This window comes from Epargyreus clarus, unplaced genomic scaffold (assembly GCF_041222505.1).
Source record: "Epargyreus clarus isolate Ecla_fem2 unplaced genomic scaffold, WU_Ecla_fem_2.2 ptg000009l, whole genome shotgun sequence".
NCBI classification, from domain to species: Eukaryota; Metazoa; Arthropoda; class Insecta; order Lepidoptera; family Hesperiidae; genus Epargyreus; species Epargyreus clarus.
The window spans coordinates 5,390,981-5,407,182 of NW_027332217.1; the positions used below are offsets into that span (position 1 = coordinate 5,390,981).

A 16,202-nucleotide genomic window follows, 5' to 3' on the forward strand; every position below is an offset into this window, starting at 1 on the left:
TAAAATTAAGGATATTCGACATACGACAACAAAGTACTCAATTAAATTTGATGAGTAGTACATTTTAAGTAATAAATATTTATTAAATTCGTGGTTCCCCGTTAACATTTATTGCCTACGATGCTATAAAAATCCCTTTCATCATTATCATAACATCCTTATTCAGCTAATTCTCAACAGTTACAATGCACTTTTGACGGAACACAATTTAAATAATCTACATAACAATATATCTTATTTCACGCCGTAACAATAGGAACGCGATCGTGCAAAAATTTCTGTGTCAACAAAATTCATTTACTTATATCGCTACGCTTGCTACCCCTAGCGACGTGACGACTTATCAAGCGACTAGCACGCACCCACTTTATTCAGTTATCAAATAATCGAGACGTGTACGGGCTATCATAGCGAATAAAAGGGCAATTCAGCGTTGGGTACGGGGGAAAAATAGTCATAGTGTTAAATGTAGAGAATTAACAGTGTTCCTGGATGCGTCACCGGTCGACGGAGCTGTAGGGCGACCGGTCGGGGCGAAAGTCGGCTTCGGCCACACAGTGCGAGTGCCGCGGTACATACCACGCCACAGTCTCATCTAAGCCACAGCTATGCGCACATCTTCCCCATCATAGCCGAAAATTCCTCATTCGAATTCCGGAGTCACGCGCGACCACGCGACGCGAAACTTTCAGTCCGCAGGGATTCGCGAATTTTTTTTTTCCGAATTTTTCGAACTCTTCTCTTAACGCGAACTGATTTTGAAAAAAGTTGGAGCGGTTGGCGGCAAACGGGTAAAGTTGAGTGTTGGTGTTTGTAAAGTGCGTTTTGCATACATTCAGAGCTTTTAAGAATTTTTATTTGTGTGCGGTGTGCCGAAACATTATGTTTATGTGAAGTGCTGTATTTTTATTTTGTGCACATTTTGATTTGGATTTTTTTGCTCCGGATTTTTTTGGTTGGTTTTTATTTACGTATTTACTTTTCTCTTATTGAGACTGGTTTTTATGTATTTTGTAGTAAGTAGATTTTTTGCTTTTAGTTTAAGGTGCCTATTTTATGTTTTCTTATTTATTCAAAAATATTATGTAGTACATTTACTAAACGTCACAAGTTCATCGAAGTTTTAAGGCTAAGTTTTAAATATGCGTCACACATTATTTTGTACATATTTCGAGAAAAGCGCCTAAAACAATTAATAAGAACTAAAATAACAACTAAATAGTGTCGTTAAAGACTAAGCGAGTTACTTATTTGTCGTTCAGCACTCCATTAATTTTCCGACGACAAATGCTATCACTTCGTATTAACGGGTTTCTGACGAGTAGGAAAATATTCTTACCGGGCGGCGACCGACGGCCATTCTTAATTAAATTCTAATATAGAATGCTACCTTATTATCTTAAAACTTAAGTCTCGTTAACTTAAGTTTAGTAATAAATCTGCACACGATTAAGTAAATTTGCGATGGGAAAAAGTACTTGCAGAGATTGTAAATTTCCGACTTATTTTGTTTATGGAATCAAATTTAAGACAAAACAATATAAAGTTTTTATTGGAAATCGTTAAAATTACATAGTTTTACAATACTCTACATAACTGATTTTTCTAGTTAAAAAGTAGCTATTAATCCCTGTACACATTTCTTAAGTGTGTAACTATAAAAACATTTTTATACTTAAAATATTTAAGAAATGTAGTTAAATACTCATATACACATTGTTCCAATAATTTAAATTTGAAACAGCGTGTAATCGGGTTTAAAGTTTATGTGCAATCGTTATTTTTCCAACAGTATTTGTGAATAAAAATAGCGACGGAAAATTAGAGCGAGCGCTTTTCAAACTTTTCATTAATTGGCAGACTAAATCCAATTCTTTTATATTTCGCGCAGATAACGTTATTTGCAAAATGTAGAGCTTTGCAGTTTTCATATTCAGGTGAATTTTATATAATTCACTTGTTTATAATATTTTTGTTACTTCTTTTACTGTAACTGTTCAAGGCCCGTTGTTCCCTTATTAATAATAGGGTAGGGTATAACTAAATTTAGTATAAATATATTATGGGTGAAACCGATTTGTGGTTTTACAAAGTAGCCAATAATCATTGTGTTCAAATTTATAATACGAAAGAGACATACGTTTCTACCGCTACAACTGATAATATATAGAAGATAGCGGCAAGTCATAAATACAGGATTGGTTAATGTCTATTATTATAGGAGGTCTACTAGTAGAGCACCAATACCAGTAGACGGCATAAGGTTTAATTTGTTGCCTATCCATCCTTTGGAGGTCCAATCATCATCGACCCATTATTAACCCACTGCTGGGCACGGGTCTCCTCTCAGAATGAGAAGGATTAGGCCATAGTCCACCGCGCTGGCCAAGTGCGTATTGGTAGACTTCACATACCTTTGAGATTATTGTGTTTTTATAAATCTCTCGGGTATGCAGGTTTCCTCACGATGTTTTCCTTCACCGTTTTAGCGACTGATAATTAATTTTTAATACGCACATAATTTCGAAAAATCAGAGGTGCGTGCCTGGGATTTGAACCTCAGAACCCTCGATCGAGAGGCCGAATATCTTAACCACTAGGCTATCACTGTCTATGAGGTCCAATGCTGAACATATATTATGTAGCTCCTACTCAGATCTATCCCGTGATGGTCGTGATATGTCTTCTTCAGGTTGTTCGTTTCTTTCGACAGATAGTACCATGAACTCCTAGGCGTGGTCGCCTTAAGAACCTTTCTACCCCTTCGGTTGTCAGTTGTATTATTACCCGCACAATCCTTATTAAAACTTTTACAGACGTAGGTACGAAAATAGTCTTGGCGTGATTCCAAAATTTTTAGACAAGATCTGCTTTGACCACTACCTGAAACTGATACGACGAAGTTTTGGAACTTAATTCTCGATTTTACTTTTACAAGAAAATTGGACGAGACGAACTTTTATTGCGATCGAATTTTTATTCTTAATCTTTTATAGTATTCTTTGTAAATTTATGACTAGGAATAAAAGATAGATTCAATCTAATAAATTAGTATGAATATTATGGGGTTCTTCACAAAATTGTCTTATAGCTCCGTTGTCACTATTGAGGACTCAGATGGTTCCCTCATATGTAACTAAGGCAGCCACACCTTTCCACCTTACTCCTTCACCTTAGATATAGAAGTAGCGGTAGTACGTCCCGGATCGATAGTTGTTCTACCCCCTTTGCTTGGTTGTGTTGTATATAAAAAAAACATCTAAGCCCACTTCTCTTTTTGTTTCATTCGCGATGATAACCTTTCTTCTTTATATCAGCAGTGATTTAGCAGTAAGGTTCTGATATCAAAGTGGTGCCAAGTATTTTTAATATTCTCATAAGACGTTCTAACTGAATCGTTTCTCATTAGTGGCAGGGAGTCTTTTCACTTCAGTTGATACTGCGCATTTGTTCGTTTTGTTGACTACCTATATTATGTTAATAAAAATATAACATACGACGATAGCGACGTTGGCTCTTTGTTTAGCGAAATCCAACGCTATAGATGCACCAATTACTGCTTTATTCTTCAAACTCATTTTAGACAAAATAATACGTATATAATATACTAATTTAAATCGATCGTTCGAATAAGTGCCCTCTATGTAAATCTCGGTACATTTTTTGTTGTATACGATATCATCGCTTAATTACATTCTATTAAGAGATTCACTTCGCAGCGGCGCCTGCGCAGATTGATAATGCAGGTTAAGCAACTTGCTGTGGCATCTAGTTCACCATTCCTAACGTCTTTACCCGTGATCTCTAATTATAGGGCTGTAATGTTGAAAATCCTCTGAACCTACACACTCATTAGTACTCATAGGTTCTAATGATACATTTGATTACTTAATGTCTCAAGTTCTTCGCGTCTAAGCGAATTAGCTAGGATAGAAGAAAACCGATAATCAATAAATATATATAAATAAGATTGGAGTGTCCATTAACACATTCTAAAAAATAGTCTTCAGTCTTATTTTGAAAAATGTGAAACCCGACTCAGTCGCATTTGCCGCGTTGAAAAAAAATAAATTAAAGATGTTTTTTTGGAAATTTCAATGTATTCATTGTAATTTGTGTTACCAAGACAAATCTAAAGACATCTCTGATTTTAAGTCGTTTAACGTTAAGACGTTTGGGCTGTTAAGTATGCCAAAGAATTGTAAATTACAAATTCATATTTATGACTCAAAATCAAGTCCATGTGGATAAAAGCGTCAGTGTAGCTAGTAAACGAAAGTCATTTACAAGTTTTATGATAATCTTTGATGTAACGGGTGCTGTAATTATTCTAAACACCCTTTTAGCGGGATAAACGGTACTAGTATATCTAAAATTAATACTACTAAGTGACAGTTATAAAACATATTTATGCACTAAGTGCTAGCTTTTAAAACTAAGACAGCATGATATGAAAGATTTAAATACTTTATATAATTTTAAATTATCTTACATACCCGTTCTGAGACTTGGTGGTTGTGTGTGTAACCTAAGTTAGGGAATCTTAGTGTGAGTAGGTACGAATGTGTAGAAAGTAGTGAAAAACTTTTTTCTTTTTGACATTAATGGTCCCGCAAAATAAGTAATGTCAAATTTTGCAAGTTATTGCCAAAAACACAAATGCTTACTGAGATTGAAAGCTATGTAGAGTCTCTTAAGCATCTCTACAAGGAAGAGTGACGCATCTCTCTTTGTTGAGGGAGGAAAAATCTGTAGAGTTAATTTTCTTACACATTTTTTGGAATTATCATTTTATTTACCCTTTCTATTATTTGCCACGTATTTATAAATACATCTATTTGATATCTTAAAACTCCTAAAACATTAATGTAGCCTATTTTTATGTATAAAAAATTAAAATGTCGAGTTTACAAATTTACAAGTGATGTGCAATTGTGTGGAAATCACATATCTGATAATCTATAATATTCTTGCGCACTAAAAGTGTGGCAAAAATATCTTCTAATTTTGAGAAGAGATTTTCTCCTAACAATGGGAAAGTAACGTTAATGACGCAATACACTTATATTATCTGAATAACAATCTCATAGTAATAGTAATTTATCCCAAATTTACGTGCAAACCACATTCGTAGATCGCATATACGGATTGAATTATTAAGACCAATAAATTTAAGTTCGCTACATTGAAACGAAATTTTAAATTTCTATCCCATATATTTCCCGGAATGGTGTTATCGACTCCCACGGGAATAAGTTTGCGAATAACATTCGCCGGGACAGTTACGAATCTTCTACGTACGTTAGTTCCAAACTTTTTGAATCTTACCTAAACCTAATAAGTATATTCAGTAACTGTATTTTAAACGTTATTGCTGTTATTTGGAGCAAGTTTTCGCATACGAGATACAAGTTTTCCCAAGTTTTAGAATTGCAAGTGGTAGTGTACCGTCTTACTCAGATATATCAAGGAATAGAGGAATCTTTGGATGTATTAAATTTGTTCTCGTAGAAACTTAATCTGAATAAATTTGAAATTGGTTTGAAAAGTACCTATCATATACTTGAACTATGCATTATAGGTAGATCATTTTGTTAATATAAAATTCTGTGAATAATATTAAGCAATGCAGACGATACTTTAAGACGTAAATGGATGTGAACCAGTAACAATAAAAGTATTTTAGGAAATTAATAGGCAATCGAGCTTCTAGTTTTTGTGTGTTCAGTGGCTATTATATGTTTTGGAAATATGTAATCGGATAAGGATTTATTATAGGTACTATACCATAACACATGGAAACGCTCCATAAAGTTTGTCGCTATCGTAACCCATTGGCTACCGCCCTTTTAGGTTCTACTGACGGGAATGGATCTTTCACCACCACTGAAGCATACTATATCAAGCTAGTTCTACGATGTAGTGTAATCAACCAAATTTTAATACTTTTGATATTTAGGTTAATTACATCCCTAAATAAATAATATGCTTAAAAATTAATAAACGCAAAACCACAGCGCTCTATCATTTCCGATACACAGAGCCACAGAGCCACGATCGAAGTAAATGTAATAAGCTTTAAACTCAGAATTTCTAATTATGAACTATACTCTTACAGCGGTTTGGTATTTATAGATTGGTGTTGAATTAACTAAGACCGCAAGACTAAGTGTAATACTGATATTAGTTATTGATTAATTATGAAGCTGGTTTATATTACGGTTATTACATTATTTCACAAAGAACGAGTGATGTGACACATAGTAGGTACTTGTCGTTACATCATAATATAAGTATTTATTTACTTCCGTTTTAAAGTTATTAAGCTAGAATAGCGTATATCTTTATATAAAAAGTAGTAGTTCCGTGTGTTCGTGTCCGCAACAGTAGATGATGGGTTAGATGCAATTTTTAGTAAATATTTAATTATTATATTGACTTTAATACAATAATTGCTTAATACCCACTTTTTTATAACTTTGTAAGGCGGTAAACCCAGTATGGTTTGACAGTAGCGTGTACCAATGCCAAAATTATTTCGAGAATAAAGGAGTTCTTTCGTTTTCGTGAAGGGTGTGTGTGCGGGCTGTGCTGTCGATGGGCGGTAGTGGCCTCTTACCATCATGGACTGCCATGTTTGCTAAAAATTACGTAGTTTAAATTTTAAATCTTACCTCGATTATTTAGCTTGTGAGATGTATTATTTGAATACAATCATGTTTGCCAATATTTTTATATTTAACTATGCATATATTAGATTTACAATGATAGATCGACTTAAAGTGAATACGTTAAAAGGTAAAATTAACGCCTATGAAAGAACAGACGTAAAAATATAGGGAAAATATTTTTATAATCATTATTTGATCTCTACTTGACCCTATATTACCTTCTGTAGGGTCCTATATAAATATTGTTAGCCTAACCCATACAAATTTTGAATTGAATACTTCGGTTTTGATTTCAATACTCCTTTATTGCGAACAGCATTATTGTTTAAAGTTGTATCGTTTACTGTAAATCACTTTACGAGGGTTGAGTACAATATTATTCTAGGTGACAAGCCTAAGGCCGAATACACATGGGTTTTTTTCATCGCTCGATAATATTTTATTGTCCTGCGAACTGTCCAGTGTGCATTTTAATAACACACCTAGGACTTCATTTATAATTATAACTTTAACCACTGTAAGATATAATAAAGTAAATCTGAGAATGTACTCACCAAAGTTTTCAGGATTTTTTTAATGTACATTCTGAAATACATTCTGATTGCTGTGTATAAATTATAGTATTTATTTGCAAATATTAATTAAGTAAGTTAGGATTTGATTGTTAATTTAATTGAACTTTTAAGTGTCAATGTATTAAGTAATTGTAATTATTGAACAAGATGAATAGCTGAGGACAAATAAACACACAAAACGAATGTTTAGGATGCAACCTATACGACAAAACCTTTATATAAAGCGGCACGTGTGAAAACAGCCTTAGCTTGGCTATTTCAATAAAACACTTCACTCACCAGTTCGTTTTTCGCACATAAATTCCCCGTCGCCAGCCCTTGAGGCTCTACACTCTCTACACGCATTAATATCCATCTGCCACTTTGTTAGGGCCATTATGTCTGGTGCTAGAATTCTTACTTAGCTGTTTATATTGTTATAAGGCTCCTAATTGTAGGCATTAATTTTGTAGAAGGTATTGTAACGCTTTTAGGGCTGGGAAATAAACTTACGGACTGTACGAGCGGTTATGTAACTAAATTTGTATGTAGATATTTTGTGTTTCGTTGTTATGTATGAAACGTTTGATATCGTTTAAGTAATGTATATTAGAAGTTACATCTATACTATTTTCTTCAAAACCTTGATTCTATATTTAAAAGAATTCTATATCACAATGTATTTCTTTCAGCTCTGCACAAAATCTTACACGAACATAAAATCTCCATACAAATTCATACGTAAACAGAAATGGTCTATAAAACGTAGCAAGGTACAGTAATCGCAATTTCGTACGTTAAATCGCTCGTGTGCAAACATCTAAAACGTACGTTGCACCCTAGAGGTACTCGTAACTTGGACTTATCAGAATAGATGCGTTTCAGTTTTCAAGTAAACACGCTTCTAACTTCGTATTTTCGTGTCAGTTTAGAAAGTCGGTGATTTATGAGATCGCGTTTGAACACTCCCGATGCAGTTGTTTTGGTACAGGAAGACGAGTTGTCGCTGTTTTGCACTGTCATTGACTGATTTCACGTGGCGACAATTTCGAATATCTTAAAGTGCGCCATTCTTAACTTTTGATTTATGTATCGGAATTTGAAGTCTTTTTAAGTCTTACGCTTTAGTTGTTTGACTGAAAAGCTTAGACAGCATGGCGACTTACCTTATGATGATTTATTGTTAAAAGGAGAAACTTTTACTTTGCTTTCTTAGAAGGCTGTTTTGGTATTCAATTCGCAATTTGTAACTATCTGAGTCTCAGCTATTTTGGATTTTGTTACTTACAAGTAGGCAATCATGCACATTTGAGTTTGGTCTCCGCTAGTGGCCTGACTCACAGTTAGGGTGAAAAGTACGTTTACTTGAATTGAATTTCTCTTGACTTGAAATGGTTGTTGTAGGAAACAGTTTTTTTTATATAATATTAGGAATTATTATAATTATTCTAAAGTGGTATTTTATATATGTTGGTTTAAATGAATATGGCCACGTAGTACTAATATACGATATATTCCTAAATATTTATCTTAAATGTGCTATTCGATTTGATTATTATTTATTTTTAAACTACATAATACATATTTCATAATATACAGTATTTTAAAATGTTACGAATAGTATGATAAATAGCGACGAAATACATTACAACTATAAATTATGATAGTATCATAATTTTGTTTTTCTTTTAAATTAATTAGCGGAACATCTGACCTATATTACGAATTACCATTTACATCGCTTATTTATGGCCTGTATTTTTCTCGTTACAGACTTGTGATAAATGAACTTATAGTTCAAACTCTATTTTGTTTCAAAAGAAGGTTATAATAATTAATAGGTGCAGGTTGTACGTTGAAAACTAAATTAGATCTATAGCTCACAAAAATGTAAATGTTAGTAAAGAATTATCAAACTTATGCCTTCCTCATAGAGGCTAGTTTTCAGTACTTAGCTGGGCTCATAATATAGCAATTTCCCTTTGTTCGTAGCAGTATTTTATTACATTAGCATGAACGTGATGAAATATTGCTAATGAAAGTAAATTTATTATATAGTTTCTCCCCACATTCTTTAAACAAGTACCAATTCATTAATTTAATTCACTTCATTTCAACGATAGCTTTGTGTTATATTTTTCGGCTATTCACAATAATGTAGGATTAATAAATATTTATTTCAAATGAAAATATTAGAAATAGCCTAGATTTAATATAGTCATAAGCTGGTGGTAGAAAGTGGTAGTAACTTTATTTTTAACTAAATAATAGAAATACGATATTACACTCGTAGAAAGTTTAACTGTTTTATAAAAATCAAAATATAAAAATGTCAAAGGCCTGGTTCACAAAAGCGGTCTTTATTGTTCTCTACTACGGGCGACTTCGACACCTACAAACATAGTCACAAAAGATCTAAAAAAAGTGACCTGTCTTTAAAAATCGTTTTAATTGGCCCCGCCAAAATTTCTGTAACCTTAGGCAGTTTCAAACAAAAACCCAAATAATTCTATTCACACAAGCACATGTTGTGCAACTCTCAAAACGATCACGCCTGAGGTGACTACTAGTTTAACGAAAGTAGCAACTTGTAATAAAATTCAAATGAGCTTACAGCTTTTCATTACAACGAATGTTATGCAACACGGGGACCGCTACGTGCGCTTCTAATCGTTTAGCAAACATACACTTCTGAGCTACGGTGTGGTCTGTGAGTACCTTTAGAGTGCGAGTTCCCAGGGAGTTAGGCGTTACTGGATGTGGTTTGAGCGTATTCACTGTAAATATTAAGGAAAGTGGCGCCAAGTCATAAAAAGCAAAAAATAAGGTAGCTTTTCATAACATTAAATTACTTTATTAGGTTTATTTTTATATAGTTATATTTTACTAAGTATTAATTGTTATACCAAATAACAAGATATTTGGTTTAACAATTCTATATTTTAACATATTTGTAAATACATTCGATATATCGTGTTATAAGTAAGACATAGAGCGGCAAAAGTTACAAAACTGCTTAATATAGCGGTCTTTCCCGGCTATTGTTTCGTTGATGACAGTCAGTAGATTTTGCTGGAAAAACGTTGCAAAAACTAATGTGCGCTTTCAACCGCAGTCCAATTGAGTACTTTAACTCTTCCATTACTACAAGACTTTAACTACTATAACTACTCTTCGTAGATCGGTACCCACTAAGTAAGTCGATTGTAATATACACATAATAGAGAAAGGCCGAGAAATAAAATGTCAAAGAAGTAATGAATAGTTTTTTACTAAAACTTTGTTTATCAAAACCATACATTAGTACAGATTACTCACTCGTAACAAGAAAATGTACCCAGTTTTGAGAATTGAAATAGTTGCGTAAAAAGTTTTGCCACGTCTCCGTGCTAAAATGTGCCTAAAATATTTGAAATAATTATTTATTTACTGCGTAAATTACGCAATATTCGTTATTTATTCGTAAATTTTCTCTAAAAATGTTTTATTTGTCAAGAATTCAAAAAAATAACTTACTAATAAGCCGTTTGTGGCTTCATTCAATTTTAAGGCGGCAAAGTATCTTTACTAATATATGATCAAAACAATAAAAAAAATAGAATAGGAAAAAAAAAATAGGAAGGAAGGAATACCATAGAAGAAACAATTTCCTTATAAAAATATGTTTAACTTCGTACTTCCTATTATGTAAATAGGGTTACCTACTTGATATAAGCCTTTCGTTTTATCTCCGCCTCAGTGCGTCTTGACACAGGCGTCGAGAGTCACTCAATGCGAATGTGTTTCTATAGAAAGAAATCTTTTTCTTTGTAGTTAAAAGGTGGTTTTATAAGCCATAGAAAACTAAAGCATCGACTATTCAGATATTTATTGTGGTTGATTCATAGACTTTAGCCGTTCACGTAGATGAATAGGGAAGAAATTTTCTGCTGGTTTAAAGAATTTTCTTTTATCGACTAAATAACAAACGCAAAAACTGCATAGATAATGCAAAGTCATACTTAATTAAGTTTTATATAAAGATTTAATATACGCGCGTTTTGACCTCCTCATTTCTATTATAGTTCAGAAAATTTTAGTTCTCTCTTATTATTAGTTAGGATGGTCATTTATAACCCATCTTCTTATCTTGACACCTAATTAACTAAAACTTCGAAATTCCTTAAGATATCGAGGTACATCTTCATTATGCGAGCAGCTCCTGTTTTATTTTTAGATTCGCCGTGCTCGACCTTTACTGCACGAATCAACTTGCTTTTATTTTATTGATTACTGTAAATACGACCATAATTAAGTCTAAGGAAAACACATTTTTACAATCTATATGTTTTTTCATTCACTTTTATACTCATCACGATTTTATTTATTAGATTAGATTAGCTTCTGTTTAACAGTATCTTCTCTCAATCCTACTTCATTTAGAGCAATTTTGTTCATCGTCCGATTTGTAACTCTCATTTTTTGCTACCAATCCAGACTTTAGTCGCTTGTCTATTAGCAAATGCGATAATTATGTCACTTCCAGATTAAAACTTTCTTCGTATTGAGCTTCAAACCAAAGGTACCTGAGATCCGCACGGGAACCTTCACCTTTATTTATGTATACTCAGACAGAAATCACCCTTTGCGTCGCCGCTCGACGCATGGGAACCAAGAAAGCATTCAAAATGATTTATTGTAAATGGTTTTCTACTTTGTTGGCTAAAATAATAAGCCCTGTGCCCGGATTGCTGTTCTAAATTCGATATTTTATTGTTACTTTTTTCCGTTGCCGCCGTGCCGTATCGACGCGGCACGAATTTAATTTGCGATCCCTATGTTAACCAAACGGGTACCGAATGAGTCAGCAGTATGGTAATCACCTGTAAAACGAAATAAGCAACAGTAATTAGAGGGGAGAAACGGTGCCAAGGCAATAAACGTGGAAGCTGCAGATGAAGTTGAATAAGATATCCGCGACGCAAATAAAAACGTTAAAGCACAGTAGGACTTGCGGGTGGCTTTGTCCGGCCACACAATGGCATTCACGTCGTACCGATTGACGCTTCGACTGCAAAGGTGTCATGAGAATTAGTGGGCCATTATTGCTCCATAGAAAACGCTATGGTCAAGCAGAAAGCAGATAACAATAATTAGCTTGGACGATACAAAAAGTGACATAAATCCCGCATAATAAGTTCTTAGGAGTGCAAAAAAGTCGTCCGAGTTTACCTGAATCCTATTTTTTTTGCAGAATGACTCGGAATGAACGTGGGCCGATATAATAAACACCTCAATTCTTGGCAGAGGCATTGTTTAATGATTTTTCTGTTGTGATCTTGCACAATTCTCGGGCGACTTGGTTTTTTCTGCGCTTAACTTGCGAGAAAAATAAAAGTTTTTGTACGTCTTGGTAGCATTTAAACAAAAGGGGCTCGGGCGTCGTGTGAAGGTGTGATTTATTTATGACTTAGCCTTAAGAGTTCTCGCTTGACCGGCTCGGGTTGGCATCTAATGTATGATGTTACAATGAATTCATAAAATTCACAATCAATCAAATGTCTAAAACGTCGTTTCTTTTGTTTCAGGTGCAATATGGAAATGTCGCACTTAGACAACACGACAGTGGGCGGACATAATTAATATTTTTTTACGTAACACCGTGTTTTTTTTCACCGCTATAAAACGAAAATGCTGGGGTGTGCTCTAACGGGAGCGACCTCGGTGTTCACTTACTTCGCGCTAAGAGACGTCATCTTCAGCTCGGCTGACAGCCGGTGCTTAGACAAGTAGATGGTTAGAACGGAAACAAAATTTTCGCCAATCAATTCGGTCCCGTTTGAAATTTTCAAAAAGTCTCTAAATCGATACGAACGAAATTCGAAAGTACGCGAAGAACGCGAAATCTGAAACTAAACTAGTCATAGTCACAAAATCAGCCAATAGCAATAATAAGTTACCAATAGGAGAAGTGATCACAGCTCTAGAGCGCGCGGTACTGGAATCGCCACTGCGGTGGTATGCTTTATATTGCATCTTGTATCGACTGCGCGCTGACTGGTCGCTACGTCACGTGGCTTCCCGGCGCGCGACTTCAGTGCTGGATGCTACTAACTGTATACACGTGAGTACTATTTTTTTTCTATATATAAGTCAACTTGTGTAATAACCACAGTTTTAAAATAAGCTTTAATACCTTTTCTGCTAATTGTGTTGTTTCTGGTAAGAGAGCTAATAGAGGAGCGACAGCTCTTGTCGACATTTGTCATCGACGCCGTTGCCATTGTCTGTCTTCAGTGTCCGGCTGTAAGTGTTACTGTCGTTAACATGAGCTGTCGCTCTTGTATTAGCTCACTGTCATATGTTACCTTTGTAATTTATAAAAACTGTTTTTATTGATGCTTATAATGTGTTTCAATTAATCGTAGCCTTAGTAAAGTTTACGGTTTATTACCAAATTAACTAATCATTAATCGGAAGCCCATATTTATATTATAACCAAATTAAACAAATATTTCACTAATCGGAAACACATAATTATATTTAGTCGAAATCTGATAACTATAAGGAATTAGTACAGTTTGCGTGTACAAAAACATTTCGTGTTTAGAAAAGTGAGTGTTGCTATTGAATTATTAGTAGGGAGCCAGCTAGGTTTGGAGTGGTGTAATAAATTGTACATTGTTAAGAATTTACTGTTACCTGAGACTTTATGAAGTGTCAGGTCCGTACAGGCAATCATATTCGAATACTATGTACGCTTGGTTGGTCCTACGACCCTTCCTACTTCACGCTCATCAATGTAGAGGACATAAACTTTGTCAGAGTTCCGGCAAACACTTTGGACACTGTCCACGGTTGTCTCGCCTTTCGATTTATTACGTGGGTTTCATTATATGCCTCAGTCTTACTACGGCCTAAGTAAAACAGTGAGCGCCTTAATAGTAATGGAAATTTAATTACGAGCAAAATATTATAAGAAGTACGGGCATCAATTGTGTTGGTAATAAGTATTTCGTTAAGCTGTGGTGACATCATCGAAACGTTGACACCATCAAAACACTTGTATCTGTTATAGGAGTAATATAGCGCTGGTATTTTTGATTGATTTGGCAATATTTACTTAAAAGTTATACAAAATTATCGCTACACGCTACTGGGTTCTGTAGTAAAGGAGAAACACCTACACGAGTCATTTCGACTTAGTACTCAGGGGTAGCTTAGGTGGCCAACCTTAGACAGGACTTTAATCCTATTTGGCGTTAGTTATATATGTATGTCAGGCAGCGGGTACGACTTGCTGTCAGGTAGATCGAAGTTTCGTTTGCAATTTTAATAAGTTTAACGTCATAAAAAAGTAACTTAGAAATACACACCTTAAAAGAAGGCACGGAAATTTGTCTGAATAAATCGTTGTTCTAATAAATCTAGCCGCTAGGCTAGGGTCTAGAGTTAGTTAGTACAAATGAGCCTACCAAGTATTGATTTTACTTATCGTTGCGTGAAGTTTGTTCATGCCGTACACATATGTTACATCAATAGTGGTTGCTTAGTTTCCTAATTGATCCTATGATTATATAACGCTATCTGCACAAGGTTCGTAATTAAGCTGCGTACAAACGAGAAAAGTTGTAAGCAGAATTTCAAGATTTGATGACTTATAATTATGTTTTAGTGTAAAGTTTTTAAAAGATTGAACAGAACAATTACATAATTATTCATGACAATCATTAGAAATATAAACATCATCATCAACTCAGTACTTTGCCGATATATGTTGAAATTTTCTCTCAAAAAGAGAAAAGCTAAGGCTCCAGTCCATCAGAACTTAAATGGGAGTTGAAAAGTTACGAACCTGTCTAATGTTTTATTTAATTGAAAAAAAGTAACTTTTTTATATAATTTTTGAAGGGAGTAGAACCCTTCGTGGTTCGATTTCGGCGGCACCACCGCCACACCTTTTTCTGCCTTTTAAAGCAGTGTTAGGCGCTGCTGTGTTCCGGTTTGAAGGGTGTAGTAAGGGAGACAGACTTTTTCGAGGCGTTCCAGCTTAGTCCTCAGGGGTAGCGGCGCATCTGTGGCCGACCTCAGGTAGGAATATCTAATTCTATCTGGGGTTGATAACAGATGTCCATGGGCGGCAGTAGCCACTTACCATCAGGTGGAAAAAAAAACATATTGTATTACATTACAGTACTCATGTAGATATTGGTCATATCGTACTATAATTTTAAATCTTCTTTCAACCTTGTTGATTCATTCGGAGCTGCGTGTTGATATACGAATAAGCACTGAATATTTGGCACAAGATAAAATGTTTGCGTTCATAGTTTGTCAAAAATGTCACGACGATGTGTTAAATTTGCAGGAATGTAATGTTATTTGTAGTTAAACAAATTATTCGCCATTACCTTAAAAGGTATCTGATGTAGTACGAGGCGAGTTAATGGATATAAATTTAAATTAGTACTGAATTTAACCTTTTGGAATGATCTGGTTACGTATTTCAAGTTAATTATTATGATTTGGAGATAAATAACAGAAGTTTATAGGAAGAGAGTATTGTAAAGCTGACAATTAAATAATCATTTGTTTATTGTTGTTGTTAAATACACAGTGGTAAGGGAGATAGACTCTTCGAGGCGTTTCAACTTAGTCCTCAGGGGTAGCACCTGTGGCTAATTTTAGCTAGGACTCTAATCCTATCTGGGGTTACAGATTTACATGGGCGGCAGTCACATATCATCAGGTATCAAATCAATCAATCATTTTTTTTAATTCAAAATAGGTTCTTTACAGAGCACTTTTTGAATGTCAATACAACCACCACCACTTCACAAGGTGTTTCGTTATGGAGAAGAAGCGGCGAAAGAAACTCCATAACACACATCTTTAAAAAAAAATGTTTTTTTACAATATCAACTTAACGTAACGGTACATGTGGATCATAGTTGCCAATGAAAGATCTAGCCACCTTACATAATCTATGTTTAGAAAT

General features: G+C 34.4%; 1 protein-coding gene across 5 annotated transcripts in view; it reads left to right on the plus strand.

The window, feature by feature from the left end:
- The first annotated feature begins 585 nt into the window (after positions 1 to 585).
- The window catches only part of LOC140744825 (fibroblast growth factor 17), a 114,754-nt gene continuing 99,137 nt past the window's right edge, over positions 586 to 16,202 (plus strand). The window contains exons 1-2 of one of the 5 annotated variants that reach the window (XM_073076509.1): positions 586 to 1,016; positions 12,793 to 13,328. In XM_073076509.1, the coding sequence (XP_072932610.1) occupies positions 13,225 to 13,328 (104 nt within the window). In that variant the 5' untranslated portion in view covers positions 586 to 1,016; positions 12,793 to 13,224. The remainder of the gene's footprint in view (positions 1,017 to 12,792; positions 13,329 to 16,202) is intronic. The other 4 variants (XM_073076508.1, XM_073076512.1, XM_073076511.1 and 1 more) reach the window with 4 other exon arrangements.